General features: G+C 36.6%; 1 protein-coding gene across 2 annotated transcripts; it reads left to right on the forward strand.

Moving 5' to 3' along the window:
• Positions 1–411: 411 nt before the first annotated feature.
• LOC119069890 (low-density lipoprotein receptor-related protein 4) lies at positions 412–27,030 on the forward strand. 2 transcript variants are annotated; one of them, XM_037174082.1, is made up of 22 exons: positions 412–1,266; positions 16,998–17,197; positions 17,705–18,138; positions 18,215–18,370; positions 18,432–18,608; positions 19,542–19,648; positions 19,716–19,951; positions 20,017–20,121; positions 20,197–20,513; positions 20,576–20,715; positions 20,774–21,184; positions 21,239–21,435; positions 21,498–21,808; positions 21,868–21,973; positions 22,093–22,405; positions 22,468–24,203; positions 24,298–24,395; positions 24,457–24,582; positions 24,657–25,036; positions 25,110–25,289; positions 25,679–25,836; positions 26,880–27,030. In XM_037174082.1, the coding sequence occupies exons 1-22, from the start codon at positions 1,221–1,223 to the stop codon at positions 27,003–27,005; spliced, it is 6,060 nt and encodes a 2,019-aa protein (XP_037029977.1). In that variant the 5' UTR covers positions 412–1,220; the 3' UTR covers positions 27,006–27,030. The 2 variants fall into 2 exon arrangements, with proteins under 2 accessions (XP_037029977.1, XP_037029978.1); XM_037174083.1 differs by having other exon boundaries at positions 21,254–21,435.
• Positions 27,031–27,873: the final 843 nt, after the last annotated feature.

The raw sequence follows: 27,873 nt of genomic DNA on the forward strand, positions 1-27,873 counted from the left end.
AGAATTTTCAAAAGAGGATGCGCCTGTGGTAATATGGTATACAACTATGAAACTCACCATAATGGAGTTCAACAAAGAACCAGAACAAAAAACATATTCTCAAACCAGATTCATCTAGCGATTAACTAAACAAAATGTGGTGTCGAAAGTAAAATTTGGTTAATTTTTCAGTCAGAACTTAAATTCATAACACCAGAAGAGGAAATCGATTCATTTATTCTAAATGTTATCGTCGAATCGCAAATCTGTGAAAATTTTTCAATTAGGATTTCCCTTCGAACGCATGCGTTCATCTGAAAAAGAAGAACAAAAAAAGCACGAAAAACCTACGTTTAAGGGTTAACCTAGTCCTCCGGAGAGTTTCTGATGGTACATTGTAAATGTATTTCATCTCAGTCTGTTTTATGATCGTGAACGAATCGGATACAAATCGATAAATCAAGATACAAGAAAAAAATTTGTGAACTTTTTTTTTTGATTGAAAAGAAAATCTATTGCCTCTGGGACAGAGATGTTTTTCTTTCAATTAACTTTTCTTTTTTCATCCGAAATGAATGGATAATCGAATGGATGATGAATTAAATGACATTTATGGAAACGACTGTTTTGTTCGGTTAACTTTCCATGCCGGTAGAATAGTTAAATTTGAGACGAACTCGACAAAAAGTGACATAACACTGCAAAATGTGAACGAAATTAGGCAAAAAAACACACCCATTATTGTGAAAAATTTTATTTTGTGAATTAACAAAAAAAAATCTCTGCTCAGCCGATCGCTTGGTGTCAAATAAAACGTTTCGGATAGTATAAAAACGGATAGAGTTCTGTTTCGTAATAAGAGTGGAGGTTGCAAGTGTGAACAATTATTAGGACTTTTAATTTATCATTCAAATCATGAATCTTGGATACAAAAGAAGATTTGAATGGACGACGCCGTTGTAACAAAAACACACACGGCCAGGCGGATTCATATAAATACATTTAATGGATACAATTTAATTTTTTACTGAACTGCTCAAAATATAAGAGGAGAAAACATTTTTCGCTGCAGTGGAAAAAGGGATTATGTAAAAACAATGTGAACTATTTCCAGTAAATTTTTAGTGTACATTTTAGGGACTATATTTTGTGATATTATATGAGAAAACAATCCATTTTTATTTGTTAAAAAAGGAAAACTATCCATTACATATACTCTAAATTAGTAAATTAATAAGATCATGTATGTGAGTCTGATTGCTATTTGGCTAATCGCAGTGCAGCATGGTAAGTAACTTTTTATATTGCATTTTCCATTTTTCATTGATTCATTGTATTGGGCCAGCTGTTAAGAGACACAGAGAGATAAATTATCCTTAAGGAACGACCATTTTATTCATTTCGGAAAATTAATTTACTTTTCGGGCTAGTACAATGACTATATGCTATTTTCACATAAAAATAAGCTAAGACTTTTCTGAAATGTAGTTAAAATGCACTAAAAGAATAATTTTTTTTTTGTTGGTTAATATGGGCGGACCCAGGTGCGACATCTATGTATGTTCTATATTACGATGTGTATATATGGAATATAATACACCGAAGACCGAAAGCTTATTTTTCTTTTCTTTTTTCTTGAAATTGTTACAATATGAGTCTACCTAATTTGACAATTAAAAAAAGGAAAGAAAATTCTTTGTATTCTCTGGATGTTTTTCATCACACCCTCACCCTCATTTATAATTTAATTACCAATTAATTACTGCTTTTCGGGCACCTAAGTTCTTTTCTTTTCTTTGTCAAATAGAATTTTCTTGTGAGACACGAGCGTGTACATAAAATGTGAAGCCCTGGGGTATTGAAATATTTTTCAAGAATAGACAATTATAAATTTTTCGAAAATAATTGCCACCAGAAGCAATTCTAGAAAAGTGAGGCAATGTGCATAGTGTCCAGAAAGGACGTTCTCTCGAGAGAAATTCGTAACTGTCAATGTTGTTTGTGGAAGAATAGGGGTCGATAATTTAAAAAAAAGGAAGATAGAACGGTTCCATATCGTAACTATTCTAGACAAACAGCCAGTTCTCTAACATATCTATGTCTATTGGACAATAGGATACATATTCATTCTATCGATGTAAGAATACCGAGAATGATATATGAACTAGAGGAATACTATTTCGCTTACATGTCACGCACACAATTACAAGAGCTGTAATTAACAACACGAAATATACCTACAACACATTGCATTTCGTTTAATTCACAAACCCTACGAAACCAAAATCTGTCAATTTTCTTAGAGCCAATTTATCCAACTAATCAAACTAATTTTATTGGAACACAATTGAATATCCTCAATGAGCGGATGTATGCATATTCAGGCGGACGGAGCAAAATATTATGGTGCTTCGTTTAACGTTGTTGCTGTTCTTTTAGTTGAACTTCAATTGTGCGGATGTGTAACAGGATTTCTGATTATTTCATCGAGGAAAATCGGATGGCAATTTGAATAATTCGCGTTATGAGATGGAATGGTCTTGTTAATAGAAAAATTTGCTTTGCAATGCAAAGTTTGCGTAGTGCATTTTACTGACAGCGAATAGGGTTGTGAAACCCATAGATTTCCTTGACAATGATCCCAATCACCTAAACACGACGGATGACAAAACAGGAAACTAGGCGTGTTATATCATCCAATTTATCCATTGGTAGCAAAATAATCAATCAACTTCACAAAATATTCACATTCCTCGAAGTTGTATAATTTTTAAGCTTACACAATAACATTCAATTCTTCGATTCGGATTTCGAGCCACGAAGGCTTAGAATATTTTGTTTTACATTTTATGATCATCATTTTCATCTCTACTATTGTTGATAGTCTAACTATCTTTCTATTCTCACGGAAATTCAGTTAAAAATTTATTTCTTTTGTTCGGGTTTGAGGGCAACGTCAAAATGAGAGAAATTTCTATTGTTAAACGTTTGACGTTGACCTCACGAAGGCGGTGTGATCAAAATTTTCCTGGACATGTCTGAATTGTCAAGATTTGTGTTTCACCCGCCTTCGTAAGTGTCTTAACCTGTTCTTTCAGAACCTTGGTTAAATTAACATACAAATTTTGACATATCACCCATCGAAACCAATTATTTAATTTTCTCTCGTTTTTCGCTCTTTTAACACTCTATTGGTTTGTTCCAAGGCCATACGAATTGTCAAATTGTCAAATTCCATCCATTAACCTCATCAATATTTCATATAGGTTTGTTCCAAGGCTGTATGAATTGTCAAATTTCATCCACAGAACCATAAACCTCAATAATATTTCGGTGTGAATCGCGTAGGTGACGTTGCTATATTAAGCTTAACAATTCCATTTATTTATTTAAACAAGCGAAAAAAAAGACTGCTCACAAAGGCGCAGTCAGTAAAAAAACGATCTTTTCATCAACAAATAAATATTACAATAAATAAAAATCATCTACTCTACTTCTCCCTAATGTTCCTAGAATGCATGCCGCATTTCCTCTTTGAATAGCGATTGAAATTTTCTGTAATAAGTAATCGGTGGAGCGCGGTTCTCCTGAAGCTGCTTTCATTAATGACCCCAATTTGTAGACAAATTTTTTCGTTTCTGGGCCCATGCAACCTAGCGATTCGAAAGCAATAGGAGTGAATAAATAATTTTCTTTTAGATCTATATAATGGTTATGCTTCAATCTTTCTGCCTTTTCTGCGATTGACCCTGATTTCTTAGAAGATTCATTTATGTATGAAGGAGCCAACGTATCACGTATTGTCACATCCCATAAAAGAGACTTTCCATGACTCCACGGAATTATGGTCATACCGTCAACTCTTTTACCGTCACTTCTAGAAATACCTGGTGGTTGCAATATAGTTGGTACTCCTGCAGAAGAAAATGCATGAGAAAATATTCCATTAACATCGTCATGTCTAGGTGTTATTGCTCCAGTCATATTACAAGACAAACCGTGCAAACCGTCCTTTTTTACCATTTTACCACAGATACATTTATACTCTTCGCATAATTGGGAACCTATACGAAGACCAACAGCAATTCTCGCGGCGTTGTTATCTAATAGCAAACCTAATTTACTCGATGGGACCACCTGCAGCCACTTTGAAGATTCTTTAGTAGATGACGCAAGTAATCTGGCACGTGTAATAGGTTCACTAGATTCAAACATCTCGCAAAACTTACTCCTAATCATCGGGGTATCCCAATTTTTTTGCACCTTTTTATTTTCATCATTCTCTGGAATAAAATCTCTAGGAACCTGTTCAATTAATCCTAAAATGTTATCGTTAATTATATGAATATTAAAATTCTTTAAAAGTTCATTTGACAAATCAGATGAAGAATACACAGATGACAAATAGGCTGGTACTGCTAGATCTTCAACTTTCCGAATACCTAACCCGCCGAAAACTAAAGGAAGAGAAGCCTGATCCCAAGAAAAATCCGATATCCTAACATTCGCGATAGCTTCGAGTGTTGAACGAAAAATCTCATCAACAGTCCTCAAATGATCACGCAACATAAATGCCCTAGACGTACGCAACAAATAATTAAACCTGCAGCTACCTAAAGACTTTCTGAAAATACACAAGGCCGGATGAACATCCATCAACTTTAAACGATCACACATTAACTTAATCGTTTCAACTTTTGATGCAAACATCCTCTCTAAACCTGATTCAAAAACTGGCGACCCTAAAATCTCAAGTGAAGACTCATCAACTTGCCTAATTCCTGGCAGTAATGCCGATATTTCAGCAAACATTTTAGCTTCCTCTTCTTCAGAAGCATTAATAAAATATACCTCGCACTTATTCGTTGTATATATTTGTATTAAATATCATGTAAGCGACGTTACTGTGGATGAAATTTTCGTTGTTTGGGTTGTCAAAGTTCGTGTTTACAGGTACTTGGAACAAACCTATACTCATCTATGGATGAAATCGTGTTTCGTTAGGCCAGTGAAAATTCGTGTTTAAAGTTATTTGTTTCGAGTCTATACTTTGATGACGTGACGAGCAATATATTTGGCTAAACCGTAAGACCGAAAACACACGAGCAATTTTGAGTGAAAAGAATGGAACACGCAGCCTAATTGTCGCCAACGCAAAATTGCTCGTGAGCTTTCGGCCTTAGATTTAAATTTATCACAATTAAAGTCAATATGGTAAAATAATGTTCTGTGACTGTTATTGTAAGTATTATCCTCATTTATTGTGGAAGCGAAAAATTGACGGCAAAATAGAGGAATAACATATTCCATCAACGCACTTTAAGCATGAGAGTGATATTCTAAATTAGAGTAATGCCAATGAAAAAACTGTATCATACAAATTTTGGCATTGGACAATCGAGACATTTAAATCGGTAACGCTGACATTGTCACATCTCTGTATGTGTGAGTGAAAGAAATTTTGACTGCGTTCACTGTGGTAAAGAATAGCGACAAGTCATTGTGCGTGTGTCGGTTGTTTTTAAATTAAAGTAAGTTATTTGGTGGTGATGTGATTGTCAAAAAGAACCTAGATTACAATCTGTCGAAATGTGAAGTAAAAATCTTTCTTATCAAATGTAAAATTCCTCGTTTTAACTATATAAAGCGATGTGTTGTTTTAGAACATTATTTTCGCGATCTAAAGCCTCACTTTACCGATATTGTTTACTTCAATGAAATCATTGCTATTTACAATTTAAAATACTTTTTGTGCTACGATCATGTTTACTTCAATGAAAGTCTTGCGAAACGAGTGATCGATTGGTTTAAATTTCGTTTGCCGATCATGTTTCCTTCAATGAAAGTCTTGCGAAACAAGGAGTTGGTTGACACAAATTTCGTATGCTGATCATGTTTCCTTCAATGAAAGTCTTGCAAAACAAGGAACTCATTTGATATACTTCCGGATCCCGTTCACGCTCATGTTTCAACGAAAAAGAAATCCGTAAGTAAAAGTAGAAATATGAAATTTTATGGAGTCCGATGAATACAAAAGAAAATTTAAACACCGAAAACAAAGTGTAAACTAAATTTGCTCTAAGATTGGATTTATTTGACCTAAATTTGGTCGAAGCTTGGAATCTATTTGACCTAAATTTGGATTTAATTTGACTCAAATTTGGTCTAAACTTGGAATTTATTTGACCAAAAGTTGGTCTAAAGTTGGATTAGATTTGACACAAATTTGGTCTAAAATTGGATTTTATTTGACCTAAATTTGGTCCAAATTTGGATTTAATTTGACCCAAATTTAGTCTAAATTTGGATTTAATTTGATCTTAATTTGGTCTAAACTTGAATTTTATTTGTCCTAAATTTGGTCTAAATATGGATTTAATTTGATCTTAATTTGGTCTAAACTTGTATTTAATTTGAATAATATTTTGTCTAAATTTGGATTAAATTTGACCTAAATTTGATCTTAACTTGGATATAATTTGACCCAAATTTGGTCTAAATTTGGATTTAATTTGACCTAAATTTGATCTAAACTTGGATTTTATTTGACCTAAATTTGTATTAAATTTGACCCAACTTTGGTCTAAATTTGGATTTAATTTGACCTTAATTTGGTCTAAGCTTGTATTTAATTTGACCTAAATTTGGTCTAAAGTTGGATTAGATTTGACCCAAATTTGGTCTAAACTTGGATTTTATTTGACCTAAATTTGGTCTAAAGTTGGATTAAATTTGACACATATTTGGTCTAAAGTTGGATTAGATTTGACACAAATTTGGTCTAAACTTGGATTTTATTTGACCTAAATTTGGTCTAAACTTGGATTAAATTTGACCTAAATTTGGTCTAAAATTGGATTAGATTTGACCCAAATTTGGTGTAAACTTGGATTTTATTTGACCTAAATTTGGTCTAAATTTGGATTTAATTTGATCTTAATTTGGTCTAAATTTGGATTTAATTTCACCCAAATTTGGTCTAAATTTGGATATAATTTGATCTTAATTTGGTCTAAGCTTGGATTTTATTTGACCTAAATTTGGTCTAAATTTGGATTTAATTTGACTCAAATTTGGTCTAAATAATTTGATCTTAATTTGGTCTAAGCTTGTATTTAATTTGAATAAAATTTGGTCTAAAGTTGGATTAAATTTGACACAAATTTGGTCTAAATATGGATTTAATTTGATCTTAATTTCTTGGATTAAATTTGACTCAAATTTGGTCTAAACTTGATCTAAACATGGATGTAAAATTAGTCTAAACTTAGGTAAAACCAAAATCTCTCATCGCATATGCTTTCAATGCTAGCTGTTTAAATTTCAATTGAATTGATAGATCTCAGTTAGCTGAATTTTATAATTCCTACTGAGTCTTAAAATAGAAATCAATTCTTCGAACGAAATATTCAAATCTTGAAAGATGGACCGTGTTAATAAATATAAGCATTTGCAAATGTCATTGAGAGGAGCCATTGTAGGGCAACGCAAGGCTGGTTTGTCCTTCGGCACAATTGCCAATTCTCTCGACGTTTCTGTAATTTTATTTTGTTTTTCGAAATAATTTGATTCCGTTGGTTTTCTGTTAATTTCCATTAGAAAACGACGGTATCACGATGGGTAAATCGTTACGTTCATGAAAATCATTTGGATCGGCGTCCTCAGCCGGGTCAACCAGAGAAATTGGATGCAGTTACGAAAAACGCAGTTATTCAAAAAATTGTTGACAATCCCTTTTCAAATGCTGCAATTGTGGGTCGAGAATATCAGGTGCTGCATTCTTCAGCAGAAATCATACGATTTTCTAACTGGACTTCAATTGTAGGTAAACAAGAACACTATTCGACGCGTCTGGAAACAGGCAGAAATTTTCCATGGTGTAGCTGCAAAAAAGCCGAAATTGACACCGGAACATTGTCAGGCCAGGCTTCACTTTGCTGTGTCTAATCTATACAGAGATTGGAGTAACGTCATCTTCAGTGACGAAAAGACGTTTCAAACAGATCGGCACCAAAAACTACATGTATATCGCCCTAGAAACAGCCGATACGATCAGCGCTACGTTCAACCTAACCAAAGAAGCGGTCGGCTAACTGCTGGTATATGGGGATGGATTAGTTCCGCCGGTCCCGGAGAAATGTGCTTCATCAATCGACGTCTCAATAGTCACGGTTACATCGACATATTGGAAGACGTCCTATTGCGTTCGACGAAAGTATACTATCCTGAGGGACAAATGGTGTTCATGCAGGTAAAATAGAATTGAAATCTATAATGGTGCAACAAGCTACACCTTTTTTAATGTAGGACAATTGCTCCATCCACACTGCAAAAATTGTTAAAAATTGGTTTGGCAGACATTTGGAAATCGAGATTTTGGAAAACTGGCCCGCAAACAGCCCGGACTTAAACCCAATAGAAAATTTTTGGGCGGAAACAACAAGAGACTGGACCAGTGTTTATCCCAGAAATCGAGAAAACTTGGAAAACGCAATTACCGCTAAATGGGAAAGTTTCAGGGGAAATACTGAATATTTTCGCAATTTATACGAAAGTATGCCGAGACGTCTGCATGAAGTCATAGCTAATGGGGGTGGACCAACTAGCTACTAATTGTTTTGCAAGACTTTCATTGAATTTGATTTCATTATGTAAATAGCACAGATTTCATTGAAGGAAACATTATCGAAATAAATTATTTCATGCCATAGAAAAGGTCTGACGTTGTAATTATTCTTAGATACTCGAAGCGAATTTAGCTGGTTTTTGTCGTCATTGTCGATATCATATGGTGAAGAAACAGCTGTGCCGACTTTTTCTTAAATTATTTAAAATTTCGTTTTCAAAAAATATATCGAGTGCGTTCACTTATATTAATTTATTCATATTGACTTTACAGAGATATGACAATGTTAGGGTTACCGATTTAAATGTCTCGATTGGACAAAAAATTGAAACAAATTTTCATGGAAAATAGTACTCCATCACCAAGATCACTCATTCTTATAAATTTAAATGACTTCTGATTTAAGCCCCCAGTTATATAATGCTGACGCCACAACAGCAGTGTACCATAAAAGTTAAAGTTTCAAAATCATTGATAACTCCAAAAATGTAAATTTTTGAGGTGTCAAATGTATGATCGATCCCCATACCACCATTAAAAAGGCGGTAAAGCAGTTTAACTTACCAAAATGCATACTTTTCGTGTTATAAAACTGTATCTGTCAACACTGAATTGCGGATGTTATTCATGGAAGGTTTGAAATTTTGAAAGTTTTTTCAACAAAAATCCTCAAAAATGTAGCTTTACTGGCAATTGCCTACTTAAAAATTGACTACACAGATATACCAATAATTGTAACACACTAAACATCTTAGATCGGGCTGCATTCCGATACAGTCTTTCCAAGTAAAAAATGTCAACTTTTCATTTACACAACTAGTGGCAAAAAGTTAAAATGCCAGCTTTTGTGTAAAGTTTTCACGAGTTTATTAAACATGTCCCCAGTTACATAATAGATATTTTCCTCACGCATGCTAAAAGGCTTTTTTTGCGAATAAGAGGTTTTCAGCACGAGCTGCCAAAAAATCCTTTTAGCATAAGTTAGAAACAATGTTTTTCGTAAACGATGTTGAAAATACGCAACGAAGTTGCGATGTTTCAACACTAGATTCAATTCCAGGGCTCGCCTCCGGCTCGTGCTGAAAATCTCTCATTCGCTAAAAAAAGGCCTTTTAGCATGCGTTCGTAAAATATTTATAACATGCTACGTGCGTCGACAGAAATTTACGACGCATGCAGCTCATAAAGAAAAACTAGTGGTCTGAGATAATTCCGAAATTTTGTCAAACATTCAACCATCATTCAATCCAAACGTTGAATTTGTTGCGAGAAAACAATCTCTTAAAATGTCCTGTTTTACACCATCTGTCTGTATATATATGTTTGTTTTTCCTAAATATGTACGTATGCCAAAACGAAGAAAATTTCCACAAACACCAACAACAATTATGGACCAACCATCATACCAACAGAACTTGTATCAAATTGTATCAAATTGATGAATGAAATTTTTATTGCGCATGGCAATAATGTACTTGAAAATCGATAGAACAGCATCCCACGGGTTTTCTTTTATGATTTTGGTGAAAAGTCACATGGTAAGGAATATTGTTTGTGAATTTTCTGTATACTGGTGTACGTAGGTATAATTAATTAAGATGCAACGCAGACCGCTCACATGCATGATCCAAACTAAACTGATCTGTGTATTATACTCACCATATAAATTTACCATCCTAACCATAACCATGCATACCACTATACCACTACAAACGTGTGTTAATTGGTGAATTTTGATTTTATTCTTGGGCAAATAAAATTTCATAATGGTTATTTATATTTATGACATCGAGTCCGAAGTCCTTGATTAGGCTCTAGATGTGTAATTATGACACAAGCCCGTTGGCCGTGTGTCATAAGACACATCGTGAGCCTAATCAAGGACATCGCACCGAGATTCATGCAACAGTTTTGGAACATTATGATCTCGAGTTGCATAAATATTTACAAAAATATGTAGATAATTATATATAATTTCCCATGTTACAGGGTAAAACCATCTTATACGAACATTAAGGCTCGTATTACAGCAGGGAATCGTGTTTGGTAGTTTTACCCTACTTATGATATACGACTGCTTGGTGCATTGGTATACGGTTAGGTGATATTCTATGATCGAAATGTAACGTTTTTTTGGGGGCTACTATTTTATGTACTTATCATATGCTGAAAGTATGGCTTGTCGTTTTACTTCTTCTTATCAAGGAAAAGGTGGATAATTTATATGAAACAATTTGTTGTGTGTAGTAACAAAATATATAAGTAAATAGAAAATGATCCCATCGTTTCACTGGAATTTTAGAAATTCTGAATTGATTACGAGTCAAGAATTTATATTATGTCGTGCGTAGTAAGATGGATTTGATGGTACACTTTTTTGGTTTAACGGAAGAAACCGTTCTAATCATTTTCACTGTAGATTATAATTTGCTGCGGTTGTGTGTGCCAAAGGTACCGTTATAGCATCGTATTAAATTCGATACGTTTGTTTTCAGTGATGGCAAGTGTCAATTCGGTATGCCAGCACGAAGGAAATAACATTAGAGAAAAAAACGTTTTCCTATTATTGCAATTGACCTTGGCTAATATATTTTGTACAACACCCAGTGAATCCAGTGAATCAGTAAAATATTCACCTCAAAGTGATCAAATATGCGTGCTGGCCTATTCGTGATTTCAATATCAAGACTTTTCGTCGTTCAGGAAATTGTATGAAAAATATCTTGCACTTGATGTCATTGTCATGATGGCGATGCACTGTTTCAATGCATTTCTCTCATACAATTTTATTTAAATGCGTATGTGTCGAGGTATTATCCTGACATTTTGGAAAGAAATGGTTTTGGGCTCTGAGAGTGGTCGAATTCTTCTCTTTCCGAAGAAAAGATATGTGGCTAAAAATTTGTTTATCTTGGAGAGATATAGCCTTCGACGAGGTATACAAGATACAAGCTTCCTCCCCTGCAATAACCGAATTTCCCCGCAGACACATAATATATATTATTTGCACTTTCCTTATCTCTTAATGAACCCAAAATGACGAAATCCTCAATTATATACGTCATTTGTGAATACGGTGCAAAATTACCTTCCCACCAGGAGGACATAAAAAAAAAACATATTCGTGTGTTCCTAGATATATAGACCGTGTAAACTCTTCAGGGATCACATTTTTCAATCTCATTTTCATCTGTTTGTTGTCCATGTTTAAAATATTTACAAGTTACGTATAACCTTTCCGTGAACCAAAAACTTCATAATTTGTAAGAAACTACCAACTATCGAGTGTAACGCTGTGTGTGATGCGGTAGGAACAGAAATTACAACTTAAAAGCCAAAACTTTCCTAGCTATGATGGTAGACTTAATCGAAATGATTACTCTAAGTGAATTTTTTACCTCACCAGCAGCGGACTTGCTGCTAACACATACTATGCGAGTCCGTGCAACTGTGGTCTTCAAAGTGATATAAAAGTTAAACCTTGTCATAGATGTATTTCTAAAAATAATACTAAATGCTAGGGTGTAGCGATTTTCAATTTTTGTTTTATTGAAATATGAAACCAATAACGACCTAAACTCTAAAGCCCCAAAGATTTCAGAAAATTCAACTGATCAAACTTTTATATTAACATATTAAACAAAAAAAATAAAAAAATTGACGTATGCCTTGTTCAAAGGTACACGTGATGGAGTTGAAGTTTCAATAAAAATAAAATTGAAAATCGCCACACCATACTACATATATGACGTGACACTTTTATAAATCTGCGATTAAAGATAACATTTTTACTTAAGTTCACTTAGTCCATTCCACAGTAAATACACGAAATTCGTAAGATAAGGAAACATTGAATAAAAACCGAAATCGTCCACTCATTGAATGTAGTTCACTGGCAACAGACAGTTGAATCGTATCGGTTTAAAAAATTCAATTTGCTTTAAGTCTTAACAAATCCAATCGAAACTTCGATTCGAAATGGCATCAGAAAATTATCCGTTGCGGCGTATTGGCATCTATCACAGTTTGCCTACTTTCGATCCAAGTATCAAAGGACTCACTGCTATAATAACTGGAGCAAATGGCATCTCAGGTTTCTATACGATGCGTGCGCTGCTAGATTCACCGGAAAGATGGAGCAAAATATACGCCCTCTCTCGACGACCGCCACCAGATGATATGATGAACCTTTTGACAGCCGAACAACGCTCACGTGTCGAGCATGTTGCCTGTGACTTCTTGCAAACTTCGAGTACTATTGCCGATACGTTAAAGGCAGCAGGAGTGAAGGCAGATTATGTATTTTTCTATTCGTATTTACAACCGTCACCCCCGCCTGGCGCCCCCATATGGTCGAATGCAGAAGAACTGGTCAAAGTTAATTCAGCACTTTTTGCAAATTTTCTGGGAGCATTAGAAGAGGCGAATGTAAAACCACGCAGAGTGTTGTTGCAAACAGGTGCCAAGAATTACGGCGTACACATTGGAAGAACAAGACAACCGTCGTGTGAGAGTGATCCTCAACCGAAAGACCTTGAACCGAATTTCTATTACCCTCAGGAGAAGGCGTTATTTGATTACTGTAGTAGAAACCCTTCCACCGGCTGGAACGTCATCAGACCAGCTTGGATTATAGGAGCGGTGACCAACGCACAAATGAACGCCTTACACCCATACGCTGTTTATGCTGCCGTACAGGCCCATAAGGGACTACCGATTTATTTTGGCGGTGACTGGACAAGTTGGCAGGGTAACTGTTTCCATTCAACGGCTAGACTCACTGGTTATTTAAGTGAATGGGCGGTTCTGGAAGAGAAATGTAAAAATGAAGCATTTAATAGTGTTGACACAAGCCCATTTAGTTTTGATCGATTTTATGAGGAACTTTGCCGATGGTACGGCGTTTCCGGGTACATCGCCCCGGAAGAGGACGATAGCAAATATCGAGTGATTGTCGGGCGCGCTGGTAAAGATTCTCCAATGGGATATGGCCCATCATTGGACTCTAGAAGCTCATTTTCATTAGTTGAATGGGCAAAGGATCCAATTAACTCGAAGGCTTGGAAAGAGATAACAGAGAGTAGTAATGGTAAAATCACACACGATCCGTTCCAAGATCCTGAAGCACATTTTTCCTGTGCTGATGCTGCCGCCTTGTGCATGTTACTTTGCACCAATAAAGCCAGAAGACTGGGCTGGACCGGCTTTGTTGACACAGTGGAAAGTGTTTTTGAAATGTATCGCGATATGGTTGGATTGGGTATGCTTCCACCAATGAAAGTCGACAGTCCTAAAGCGCTAATCTAATTTGGATTGGGTGTCACGATTTGTGTTACGTTTTTAATGAAATGGATGAAATCTTTAATTATGACAAAAAAGTCACTTGAACCGAAAGTTTAATGTTATTCACCTTTTTGTAAATAAAATGAGTTAATATTGGAATGCTAGTCATATACATACAACTTTCTGCAGATAACATGATACTTTGCATCTTATCGATACATTGGGCCGAAGATAGTAACTCATGATCAGTAAATGAGTGTTATCTTATAATAGTTCCAGATGTTTTTAGAGGTATGCGGGATATGTCCTGATTAAATTATTGGGGATTGTTCAATTATTGCAAATAGTAATCATAGCGGAGCGATAGAGTACTTTGTGACGCAGTTCTACAGATCAATGCCAAACTTTACATAAAAGTTTTCTGTGTAATTGATTCAATTTTTATTCCTATTTTGTAATTCAAGCGTTATTGAGCTCAGATAAACACACTGACATTTAGATTAAAAAATTTATTTCAAAATTACTGTTACAATAATAACCTTAGACGTAGTGACACAATTTCAATTATGATTCTTATTTCTTGACTTATTTCGAATTACGAGTGTTTTCTTCTGTATATTACAATCCACAGTCCATTTTGAATTATCCAGTTTCCTCTGTATTTCTTCACTAACTTCTAGAACATTTTCCAATTTACGATCCTCAATGGTTAGTGTCACCAACTGCTTACTGCCCATTACAAATTTAACAATCTCCTGATGATTAAGATTGCGGCAACGACTGCTGAGCTCGAACTCCTTCAATTTCGGTAAATTTTCGCTCAGTTTTAACACATCTTCGTAGTCCAATGGGTAATCGATGTCACGGATTGACAATTTTCTCACTTCCTTGTAATGACAAATAAAATCCGCTACGTCACTGTCATATGTACCCAATTCGAGTTCCAACTGTTCCAATTTTTCATTCGATATACACAGGTGCCGCATTTCGTATCCTCTTCCGAAATTGAAGAATGAGAGCCGTTTCAAATTTTTGAAAAACTCAGGTTGGTAGCCAGTTTCATTAACAACACCTGGCAACCATGCCAATTCCAGTTGCTCAAGTTGAGGTAGATGTTTATCGATAGATTCCAACAGACTTCTGGCCTTGTTAAGGCGTATTGTATACTCTAGAGATAATTTTTTCAATTGCGGATTACGACTGATGAACTGCAGAGCGTGCTGATTTTCGATTGGTGTACCGAATAATGTGAATGCTTCCAATGCCGGAAAATGTCCATCGAGGTCAACGTCCCCGTATGCATTTCCAAGGCCAAACCTCTTCAAATTTATAAACTTCTTCTTGAACTGGTCAATATTATCTTGCCCGATAATTTTGCGAGAAATATCCACTTCGGTTAACTGAACACTGCTGCATTTTTCAATTATCATTCCAAAAACATTATCGTTCCACTTTTCGCCGAAATAAATAAAAAATTTCTGCAATTGGTTGCCGAAGTTACGTAAAATTGCCGTAGTTACTATTCTATTTTCCTTCCCATCGGTGCTCAGCGATATCATTTTATCTTTCCACTCATATTTGAAGGCTTCACATGCAACTTCGCCAAAACGTCGACATGATTCTGATGCTATGGCCAGATCCTCATATTCGAGATACCGAAAGATCTTGAGAAGACAGTCGTAATTCAAATCCAATATCGTTGTTTGTGGTAATTGGTCATTTGATTGGCCAGTTGGAATTCCTTCGCTTGGATTCATTTTTCTAGAAAATAAGAAAGGAAATTGAATCAGAAAGAGTAGAAGAAAATTAAATTGATAAATAGTTCACTTTTATCCCATTTACGATCACAGAATTTTTTTTCCAGAAAAATCAAAGTTTTATCGGACAAGGTACTTATAATTAAAAAATTATATAACGAGGCCCGAAAAATCACTTTTTAATTTTATATGAAAGAAGATTCTCACTCACCTTTGAAATTCCTTTTAAATGTTTTCGCGTTGAATATTTCACAGATATCTTTTCGTATACTTGTAGCAGACTATCGCCTTTCTTTGTCGAAGTATAAATGTAGAGTAACAATTCAAACAGTAAACATTTCCCTTTATAAACTGTCGAATAATTATCTTCAAGTTCGTGAGTAGGAGGGGGTAGATTTCTTCCCATTATCATCACTTTCCTTTTGTGTTAGTATTTTTCAACAGCTAAACATACACTCACACACAAACACTTGCACAAAAAGTATGCGCAGGAAATTCCGGATTAAAGGCTGGATTATGACCACTTGTAAAGTCATAAAGTAATTAGAAAATTTTTCCAAATTATATTTTTATGCGATGTTAAGTGCTTCGTATCGTTTTTCTAATTTACTTTTTTACCGGGCTCAAGCAATTATAGAAAACCGTTTTGAGGATCATACCAAAATCTTGAAAAATAGTTTTGCAACAAGCTACGGCCACAAATTGACAAAAAAATTTCTTTACAAACCACCTAAGTGATCATGGTTTTTGAGTAAATCATTACGACCATGATACCCATTACATACAACGTGTTAAGTATCACAAATTTTGTAATAATTGGAGACCCAATAATAGTATAATTAGGCAGCATCTTTCTGTTTATTCCCACCGAAAGGATGTGGATTGTGGAACTATTTGAAGATATAAACTCATGACTGGCGCAATGTCTGATCTGTAGCTTATTTTTAATAACAGTATGATCTTGAAAGTTTTTAAATCGAAACCTAATATCTCAAAAAATCCTTATGGCTTGGTACTTTTGTTAGAATATATTGGAATAATAAAGATACCACTTAGTACCTGCTTTGATAGTTGGTATTTGAGATGAAAATTAGAAGTAAGTGGATCTAAGTGTGGTCTGGAGTGTTAAACGGCTGTACGTATAGACAACGACAAAATCAGGTTAATGGTAAATCTAAACCTGAGCCAGACCTGTTGAATAATTCTGGTCAGAAAAGGCAAAATTCTAAAAAAAAAATCAAATTCTGGTTTTCATTAGGGTTTTGTAGTTGTTTCAAAATTTTAGCTATTGATTCCATACAACCATAAAAACACAAAGATGCAAAATCAAGATTTGATTTTATTATTCACAGGTATTTGTGACGACGACACAACTCAATGGCCTGATTTGTACAACGATAAAACATCCAAAATTCCGTTATCAAATCCTGGTGCAGCTCGACAAATATTCGGATCAAGTGCTTTGAGACCATTTGGCAGCATCCCATCAACAAAACATCCACGACTCAGTTACGACGATCGCCGTTTCTCAGAGACTCAAGACACAGTCAAGGTTTGTTTCCAAAACACTTCATTCAATTTTGCCTTATCCTCTTCAACGTAACGTGGGGTAATAATTTCAGTATTTACATTTACGAACGCAGAAAGTTCGAATATAACTCAGTTATTTAAATTCTGTGGTTCGACCCAAAAATGGACTACCCTACCCATGTTTTTATAACAATGACGCGATTTCTGTGTCCAAAACTTTGCTACAATTTTTAGAAACATATAATGGCCTCGTCACTATTAACCATTTAGAGACTGCAAGCCAGACCCAACTAAATCGGGGAATCTGCCACTTCATTTGTGTATCTCTGCATTTGATGCAGAATCTATCGCTTCAATTGCATATTGTTATCATGCATTCTGCTAGTTTAGGAGTAACCAGATGAAGGGTTCAATCCCAGCCACCTTTTATATATCTTAACTTATCCATTAGGAAAAGTGTTAAAGCTACTTATGAACAGACATTTTTTAATCCAATGGAATTTCAACATTAATGTTTTGTTCCATTCAGCAATATTCCCTTGGTACAATTATAACCGAACCGAATGGACATGCTGGTGTTCCACCACCTATTATATCTCAACAGCCATATGACGCTAGTTATCGCGCCGGCGGTGTTAAAGTTCCTAGTGGTGTAGTTCCGGCACCGCCAGGTCTCGGATCGAGCCAGCACGTCGATTTGTATGGACTAAGAAATTTCGGTGAACGGCATGGCGATGGTGGCGGTCGCTGGCAATCGTGGGACCGATACGAACATCAATCACACGGCCATGTCAACGAATTCGTTCCACAACATCAAATTATTGATCCTGAAAAAGATTTGATGGAACCGAATGACAGTGGCGATACGGCGATCGAACCGGAATGTTCGTTAGTTTGTCTGACAAGTGAATATCTGTGCACTCGCAGTTGTAGCTGTACGCCCAAGTATACATTATGCGATGGGTAAGTCATATCAGTTTAGTTTCGTAGAGACTCGGAACGACAAAAAATTAATTTCCTCACTTTTCTCCACACCCAGCGAATTTCATTGTGAATTTGGTGAAGATGAAGAAGAATGTAATGCCAATGGTACAAATGAAGAAATAATTGAGGGAATTCGTGCTGAATGCAAGTCTACTGGCTTACATGTAATGTGTCCGCGAACATTTATTTGCATATCTCATAATTGGTTGTGGTACGGCAGATACATTTAGAAGTACTTGCCAAGAAAACAAAAATGAAATTTTTCTTTTCAGTGATGGTGACGATGACTGCGGAGATTATTCCGATGAAACGCATTGTGGCGCCCGCCTGAACTGTTCGGAAGATCAGTTTGAGTGCCAAAACGGTTTATGTATACAGCAACAATGGGTGTGTGATAACGACAATGACTGCAAAGACTATTCGGACGAAGTCAATTGCACAAAGCTTTCGTAAGTATATGCAAGTCGTTGTTCGCCAAAAATGTAAATATACACAAAAAATATAACACCCCAACCGCCCATTTACTCTAAAAATAAAGAAAACAAAATTGATTTCATTATTTTGACGAAAAAAAAAACATTTTTTTTCTTTCGGGCTCAAGGCTTATGATTCAGCAATGTTTTAATGGCGTGGGTTTTTCATGAATGAACCAATTTTCGGGTAGCGTTAAAAATAGAACCAAACGACTAATTGTAAATACACAAAAGTGAAGATATTTTCGTTCGGCCGTGAAGACGTGGATGTAGAGTTGAATCTGTTTTTCAGACGTAATTTTTCGTCATGTCGTAGAATTTGGGTTTTCCAAGAATCTTACATTTAATTACAAAAATATCAATGAAAAATCTCAGTTATTTTCTTAAAGATTTTGTAAACAATCAAAAATCCTTTGACAGCAGAAATGTGGCGCAATTTTGTGTGTCCGTATGTGTGTTCTTCCTTAACAATTGGACACTTCAATTTTTAATTTGTCATTTCCTGTATTAATGTTTGTCTATTCAGCCTATTACTTCAACCACTTCCGGGTATTTTTGTTAACCCCTTTGTTCACTTCCAGCTACTTTCGTCCGTTCTATTTCTTTGAAGTTTTTCTGTTCTTTGCCAGACGCTTCGACTGCACTTCCGGTAAATTTTTCGACACCTGTTCATTTCCGGTCGTTCTAACGTTCAATCAAAAGTTCGATTTCGGTATTTTCCATACATTTTTCAGTATGATGAAGCGAAATGTTGATCGATTGGGGGATGACCTACATTTTTTGTTACGCTATCCTCGTGCAATTGCTATGACGACGCAATTACCCACAGGGCAGAATAATTGGTTTCTTTTTTCCAAAAATTTATCGATATTTTTGAGTAAGTCCTGTTTTTCTTTATGTTTCCTGTAGTTGCAGTCACGACGAATTTCAATGTGCGGATGGAAATTGCATATCAGCGTCATTCAAATGTGACGGTGACTCCGACTGCATGGACGAGTCAGATGAAATTAATTGTCGTAAGTGCGACCACAGATTTGAATCGATTGTTTTATACTGAGATTCTGGATTTGTTTTGTGAAACAGAAGCGTCAATGACCATGTGCCCGGAAGGAGAATTCAAATGTAAATCGTCACGTGGCATGAACCTGCATGCTGGCAAGTGTATTTTGAATCGTTTTCGCTGTGACAATGATAATGATTGTGGTGATTGGAGTGACGAAGAGGGATGTCCTTCCAAGCCATCAAGTTGTTCAACGACTGAGTTTAAATGTGGTGATGGCACTTGTATACCGGGACAGTGGAGATGTGACCGAGAGCAGGTATTTGATTTTGTTTTTTCAGTTGGGAACTTTTAAGATACCTAACCGAATCCGCATTGATACAGGATTGTGATAGTGGCGAAGACGAAAAGAATTGCAACGAAGCAGTAGAGGGTAGTCGATCTTGTGCAAGCGATGAGTATAGTTGTAAGGATGGGAGATGTATAATGGTAATGAATTAATCTGTTGTCGGGCTATTCAGTTTCGATTTATTTACGATTTTTCCTTAAATTTTGTCTGTCTAGAAAACTTGGTTGTGTGATGGCGTTGCTGATTGTAAAAATGGTGATGATGAGCGTGACTGTCCGAGTATGTGTGAAATTGGCCAATTCTCTTGTCCGATGAATAAAAATTCGACGAAAAGTTTGCGGATATGCGTAAATCAGAAACATGTGTGTGACGGTCGCAACGACTGTCCAAACGGAGAGGATGAGAAAAATTGTCCAGTTTTGAAGAAATGTGATTCCAGATCGAAATGCGAACAGCTTTGTGTCACTACCAGTGACAATCGAGAAGAATGTGCATGTCGCGTCGGGTTTGTTCTACATGAGAATAGGCATAAGTAAGACATATGTCCCCTTATGGTTTAAGAGGTTTTACTAATGAAAGTTGTATCATTCCTAGTTGTACTGACATCGACGAGTGTTCATTTTCCATTGACTCAGTATGTTCTCAGAATTGTGTGAACACCCATGGAAGCTTTATCTGTTCATGTACAAACGGTTATATATTGCGTCCAGATTTACGTACCTGCAAGGCATTGGGTAATTCAAACAGACTATTCTGTTGAACTGATCGATATTCATGTTGATAAAATTACAGGAGGCGCAGTTAAGCTCATAATGGCAAATCGTGCTGACATACGAGAAGTGGCATTGAGCAATAGCAAATACATTTCCATCGTAAAGGGACTGCACAACGCAATCGCCATTGACTATCACTACAGCAAACATTATCTGTTCTGGTCCGATGTATCCACTGACGTAATCAAAATGTCCTTCATGAACGGAACCGGACTGAAAACCGTTGTAAAATATGGTCTCGAATCGCCTTCTGGATTGGCAGTTGATTGGATACATGATTTGATGTTCTGGACTGATGCTGGCACTCGTCGTGTAGAAGTATCTTCTTTCGATGGTGCACTTAGGGCAGTCGTAGCTGCAAATGATTTGGATAAGCCAAGAGCAATCGTTGTCCATCCCGGAGAGGCATTCATATTTTGGACGGATTGGGGTAAGTAATTTGTGGCTTAAGATTTTTTTATTGAAGAATATGTGACGATGGTAGGTACTACAACCACAGGACCAAATCCGAAAATTGAACGCGCTTTCATGGACGGCTCGGAGCGGAAAATTATTGCAACTGATGGAGTATTTTGGCCGAATGGCTTAGCTATTGATTATCCAGCCGGTAAGATATATTGGGCGGATGCTAAGCATCATGTGATTGAGAGCTGCCACTACGATGGATCTAACAGGAAGAAGGTTGGGAAGAAGATGCTGGAATTCCTTAAATAAAATATTTAATTGAAATTTCATTCGCTTAGATCTTAAGTACCAATCTGCCGCATCCATTTGCGCTGACAATTTTCGAAGATTTAATGATTTGGACCGATTGGCACACCAAATCGATTTCAGCAGCAAATAAAATCACTGGCAAGGGATTTCGAACCATTCACGATCGACTGCATTTCCCGATGGACATTCACAGCTATCATCCAGCCCGGCAACCCACGTATCCCAATCGATGTGTGCCAGACAAGAAAGGTCTGAAAGGAGGATGTTCACATTTGTGTTTGCCAAATAGAGAAACGAGACGGTGTGGCTGTCCAATCGGATTGACTTTGAGAGATGATCAGTATGCTAAAGTTGCAAAGCTGGATTAGCGAAGCACTGTAACTAATTGAATCGTTACAGGAAAACTTGCACATCCGTACCGGACAAGCTGTTGTTGGTTGCCAGAAAGAAAGACATAAGGATACGTCAGCTGTCGTCCAGGAATATTTCAGCTGAAATTGATATGGTAAATTAATAATCCTGATGAGAGCGCTTTTACTCACATTACTCGCATCTGGGCGACGTGCCCAGCCCACTTACAAGAAGAGTAAAATTTCAATGTTTCGATTTTCTTTTCTTTTTTAGGTGATTCCGCTGGATGGCCTAAAATCTACCATTGCTATCGATTGGTGCAGTAAAAGTGATTCTATATACTGGACCGATGTCGGTCGCAGTGCAATAAGTCGTTCATATCTTAACGGCAGTGAGCAGGAACACATTTTAACCGCAAATTTAGTATCACCCGCCGGTCTTGCACTGGACTGGGTAACGAATAAGCTTTATTGGACGGATACGGGCACAAATCGAATTGAAGTAGCAACGACTGATGGCAAACAGAGAGCACTTTTGATTTGGAAACGGTTAGGAAAGCCAAGAGACATTGTGGTGGATCCGATCGGTAAGCCTCATCAAGCTTTTATTTTACGAATTCCTTGCCAAGATTTTCATTTTTCCGTGCAGATGGGCTAATGTTTTGGTCAGATTGGGGATCGACACCGGTGATTGAACGAGCCAATATGGATGGGTCTAATCGTGTGTCAATCGTAACGCAAAATCTTCTCTATCCGAATGGGCTGGCTGTCGATCAAATGAACAGTCGATTGTATTTCGTTGATGGCGGCATCAAGACATTGGAATATGTCAGCTTCGACGGCACCGATCGAAAGACATTGATTTCGACGGGTTTGCTACATCCGTTCGGAATGGATATTTATGGTCACAAAGTGTATTGGACGGACTGGGAAACGCAGAGCGTGGACATGGCTGATAAATTTACCGGAAAGAATCGGAAAACTATTGTCGCTAATACCAGCGACCTAATGGACATTCGTATATTTCATCGGGAACGAAAGACCATAGTGAATCCATGCGCTATTTCGAATGGTGATTGTTCGCATATGTGCTTGTTGAATCAAAAAGGATACAGTTGTGCTTGTCCTATCGGTGTTAAATCGAAGAATAGTCGGACGTGTTACGATGGTCCCATTAAGTACATAATACTTGCGCATCGCATAGACATTCGTCAAATTTCACTGGATATTGACTATTTGATCGATGTTATTATGCCATTTCCATCTATTCATTCCGCTGTTGCCGTCGATGTCGACCTTCAGACTGGCGACTTTTACTGGTCTGATACCGTCGAAGATGTCATTATTCGATCATCGGCTGACGGTACCAATATTCGTCAAGTTCTGGCCGATAGTTTAGATAATGTGGACGGACTGGTGGTGGATTCAGTTGGTCGGAAATTGTATTGGACCGACGGCGGCCGTAGAACAATTGAAGTCAGCGAATTGAATGGTACGAATCGGGCAGTTCTATTTTATGAAGATCTAGAAGCACCTCGGGGCATCACATTGGACTATGGCGAAGGATATCTATTTTGGACTGATTGGGGAACTTATCCGAGAATCGAACGTTCCAATATGGATGGAACGCGCCGCACGAAAGTTGTTACCTCGAATATTGTGTGGCCGAATGGTATATCGCTGGACGCAACGGAAAAGCGAATATACTGGGTCGATGCACAGACCAAGCGAATTGAGTCATGTGATTATGACGGAAACAAAAGGTCCATGCTAGCGTCAGATTTACCCTATCCGTATGGAATTGCAGTTACACGCGATTTTGTTTATTGGACCGATTGGAATTCTACGTCCCTGCATGTCCTAAACAAAACCGATACACGTGTACACCGGGTTGTGAAAAACAATTTACAGGGACTGATGGACGTTAAGGTTGTTGAAAATGATAAAATTTTGGAATCGAATGTATGCTCCCCAAACAATGGCAAATGCTCTCATCTTTGTTTAAGAAGCTCCAAAGGCTTCACTTGTAAATGTCCTACTGGAACAAAAATGATGAATGAGAGCAGCACACAGTGTTATTCAATGCCACAGGAGTATCTACTATTGGCACTTCGATCCGGAATCGGTCAAATTTCATTGGACACGCCCGACCTGTTTGATGTTGTTCTTCCCATCGAAGATGTACATGGTGCTGTGGTACTTGACTATCATTACAATGAATCGAAAATATTTTACGCTGATGTGCATGCTGACGCTATCAAAGTGGTGAACATGAAAAATATGTCCAGCTCAAAAACTATAATTTCAACGGGATTGAGTACGCCGAATGGGATTGCGGTAGATTGGTTGGCACAAAATTTGTATTGGTCAGACACCGAAGCTAAAGTAAGTTTTTCTTTCACTTGATTTTATTGTGTTGTTGAATATACCCTCCACAACGAACGACACCAATCTTCACTGAAACACTTTTTTCCCGCAGATGATCGAAGTATCTCGTCTTGATGGCAGTTGCAGAAAAGTAATCATTCAAACTGAACTGAACGAGCCCAGATCTTTAATTGTCTATCCGAAAAGAGGGTAAGCAAGAAATTTTCCATCTTAATCGGTAGCGCAGCACTCAGTAGTGATTCCTTTGTAGGTTTATATTTTGGACAGATTGGGGAAAGCCGCCGAAAATCGAACGCAGTTTAATGGATGGTTCCAACAGAAAGGTGATTATCGACTCGAACCTTGGATTCCCCATCGGACTGGCTATTGACTTTGCGTAATATTCGAATGGCTCTTGGTCAAGTGAATTGATTTTTGTACAGAGATTTCGTTTTCTTTTCCACCAAACAGAACTCGCAAATTGTACTGGACCGATGCGTTAGAGGATCGAATCGAAGTGTCCGATTTTGATGGTAAAAAACGGAAGCAAATCGTTCAGCATGCAACACATCCATTCGGCGTGGCGTTATCGGGGCCGTACATTTATTGGACGGATTGGTTCAATAAGTCAGTATTTCGAGCTCCAAAAACGGGTAGTGCAATCGGAGTTGAAATACGACACGGACTTCGAGCAGCCTTAGATATTCGTTCGGTGTCGCAACATCGGCAACCATTTGACGTGCATCCCTGTTCCATTGATAATGGCGGATGTAGTCATTTGTGTTTGTTCAAGGGACAGTCTTACGATTGCGCCTGTCCTGATAAACCCGATGGGCGAACCTGTAAGCTGAGTAAGTCAATCTTCGATCCATCGAATTTTCCGTAATTTATTTTCAATAATTTCCATCTGTTTCACTTTAACAGAAAAAGATATTGCGGTACTATTATCGGATGTCGATTACTCGGAAGTTGATGACTTATCGCAAGGCAATTCGAATGAGGATCGAGATAGTCGAAATAGTCAGCACGGAAACGAAAGATTTTATTTGATCGGAATAATAGTTGTGCTTATCGCACTTTTTGGCGTCATAGCTTGCATAGCGTGTAAGTGTCCGTAAAAACACGAGCATACTTTTATACGCGCCATGTTACGAAAGCACGCACCGAAATTTAAGCGAATCTATCTTTTTTGAGTAGTGGCAATATTTATGATGTTCGTGGTATGCGCAAACAGACCAAGTACCGAAAATGACCTTTGCGTTGAATTGATTATTCATACAAAGGCGGAGTTAACTCTCTATTTGTTTCTTGTGGTGTTTGTAACATGACTCGTGTAAAATTGTTGTTTCACAAGAGGGAAACCACTAAGTCTGAATTTGTACGCAATTCCGACCTTTACTGCAGTTACGTGGTTTCTCTTCCTCCTTGTAATGCAAATACCTATTTCGAAATTATTTATGTAAAAACTGATTTTTTTCTCTCTCATTATTCAGGTCTATATGTCAATCAGAAAAGGAAACAGGGAAAACGGTCTCCAATTGGATCAACAAGATCGGTACTTACATTTTCGAATCCAAATTATAATGGCGCTGACGGACCACCGGAACCAAAAGTGACAATATGGAAAAGACTTAAATATGACAAAGCTCAGGTAAATTAAATTTCTTTTTTTGATCAAAAATTTCATAAATTGTTTCCGTCAAATCAACACTTATCGATAAATTGTTTAAGAAATATATTCTGAGTTTCCACTGTCTACGTGATCAACTCAGTTCTATCTTTTCATGTTCTTTCAAAATCTTTGAACTATTGACATCCTTACGTGTCACGTGACTTAATTATAACATATTCTTTAACAAACACAATAGTGATAAATACCAATTACAAATGAGTGAGTGACAAGCAAAGGGGACGACCTACGCACTTTAAACTTGATTTACACGTAATTCATGCAATTTTTACAACTAACCAAATTACAGCGCCAGAGTTGACCCTTAGCTAACTTTTCATTTGATAATCCAAACTACACATCGAATCGGGTTGTATTCAGGTCCTGAATGAACGTTCTAGGTCTCCTTATGTCGAATGCAAAATAGTCAGACAAGTGGTACAGTCTTCACTGGGTACATCCGCTATTGTCATCAAGTAGCGGGTTGCCATGACCTGTGACCTAACAGGAGTTTCCAGTCCTAAGATGTTACTTTTGTACCTTTGGGTTTCAAAAAAAATAAAAAAAACGTTCGCTCTTGACCTACAAAAACTCTGATAGTAAGCGTTTCCTGGGTTATCATTATCGACTGAGCTAAATGTTTATCTGCAGCTCTTCAAATCAAAAAAACGCTCAAAAGGTCCAAAAAAAATTGGTCAACAGTTTCTTTTGTTAAGTTAATGAAGTTTTTGGACGTCCTTCTACTTCTATTAATCCAATTCACAATTCACTGCTAATACTCTTCAAATGATATGTCAAACAATATCTGTAGTCTTTAAGGTCGATTCGCCGTTATGGTCTCCGTTTTCTAAATAACAATGAAAAATGTTCTCTCTTTCAATTGTTATAGCGTAAACGGTGAGTAAACAGAGTGTATTGCGTTTAGTGCTTTTGCTGTTACATTTCCCTCGGCTCCAAAATTACTCTTCTTCCCAAAGTCCTCTCTAATCTCTCTCTTATTTCTTAAATTCTTGTGCTAAATGAAGGATCGAGTCTACGAAGAAAAATGCCTTGGTTCGGAATCAACGACAGCTACGCTTAACCTAATAGCGCCATCTCCTTCACCAATGCCGTCACCTTCGGTAAATCTACCACTATCCACAATTGGTTGAATTTCTTATAGAAAGAACAATTAACTAATTGAAAGCATGAAAAATTAGAAACTAAAAATTACAGGTAAATTAAATGAATCCCCCGCGTTAACAAACAAAGAAAATGAAAACAAAGAAAAATTTAGAATAAAAAATAAAAACAAAAAAAAAACAATGGGAAAATCAATCAAAAAATTTATTATTAAAAAGAAAATGTGAAGAAAAATATTATTTTTTAAATGAAATGAATCAAATATAAAACCTAAAAAGAAGTGTAAATAATAAGAAATAAAAAAAATCGAAGTTTATTGTTTTCGTCTTGTTCAACTTTCATATTTTATGTCTTAAAAACAAAATTAAAGCACGGTTAACTCACAAACTATACATAAAATAAAAATTAAAAAAAGAAGTCGAAGAAGAAATGAGCAAAAATGAATATACGTATGTGGGTGAGTGTTAAAGGCTAGTAGTCATTTATTTGTTGTTTGTTTATTGAACACAGAATAATTATGACAATGTAGTGTAGATATTACCTGTTTGTTCTACTATATATCGCAAAATGATATACACGTGTGATTGTTTTATTGTTCTGATTGTCTCTCTAAAAAAAACCATTAACAAATGCACATTTTATCGATGCAATAGTAATTTACGTGACTAGGGATGAAAAGTATTCGTGTGAATTTTGTTGAAACGAGATGAAGCCGAGATGAAAAAAAAAAACACGAAAACGAGACTTTTTATTTTTATCTCAAGTTGTCTAATGGATAATGGACGCCAAGGGCGTCATAGGTAGTGCTTGAGACATGAAAAGTGCTGTTTTCGACGCATGTAGCGCGTAAATAGCATTTTTAATAGCAGCCACCCACGGAACTAATTCATGACCTGA

The sequence above is a fragment of the Bradysia coprophila genome, assembly GCF_014529535.1.
Source record: "Bradysia coprophila strain Holo2 chromosome X unlocalized genomic scaffold, BU_Bcop_v1 contig_416, whole genome shotgun sequence".
Lineage (NCBI taxonomy): Eukaryota > Metazoa > Arthropoda > Insecta > Diptera > Sciaridae > Bradysia > Bradysia coprophila.

What these genes read in the sequence shown, in the direction of transcription:
- LOC119069890 (XM_037174082.1), top strand. Translation starts at nt 1,221, where the DNA reads ATGTATGTGAGTCTGATTGCTATTTGGCTAATCGCAGTGCAGCATG. An exon ending in GTCAATTGCACAAAGCTTTC is followed by an intron (nt 18,609 to 19,541) that starts GTAAGTATATGC and finishes TGTTTCCTGTAG; the next exon opens with TTGCAGTCACGACGAATTTC. An exon ending in GGTCAGACACCGAAGCTAAA is followed by an intron (nt 24,204 to 24,297) that starts GTAAGTTTTTCT and finishes TTTTTCCCGCAG; the next exon opens with ATGATCGAAGTATCTCGTCT.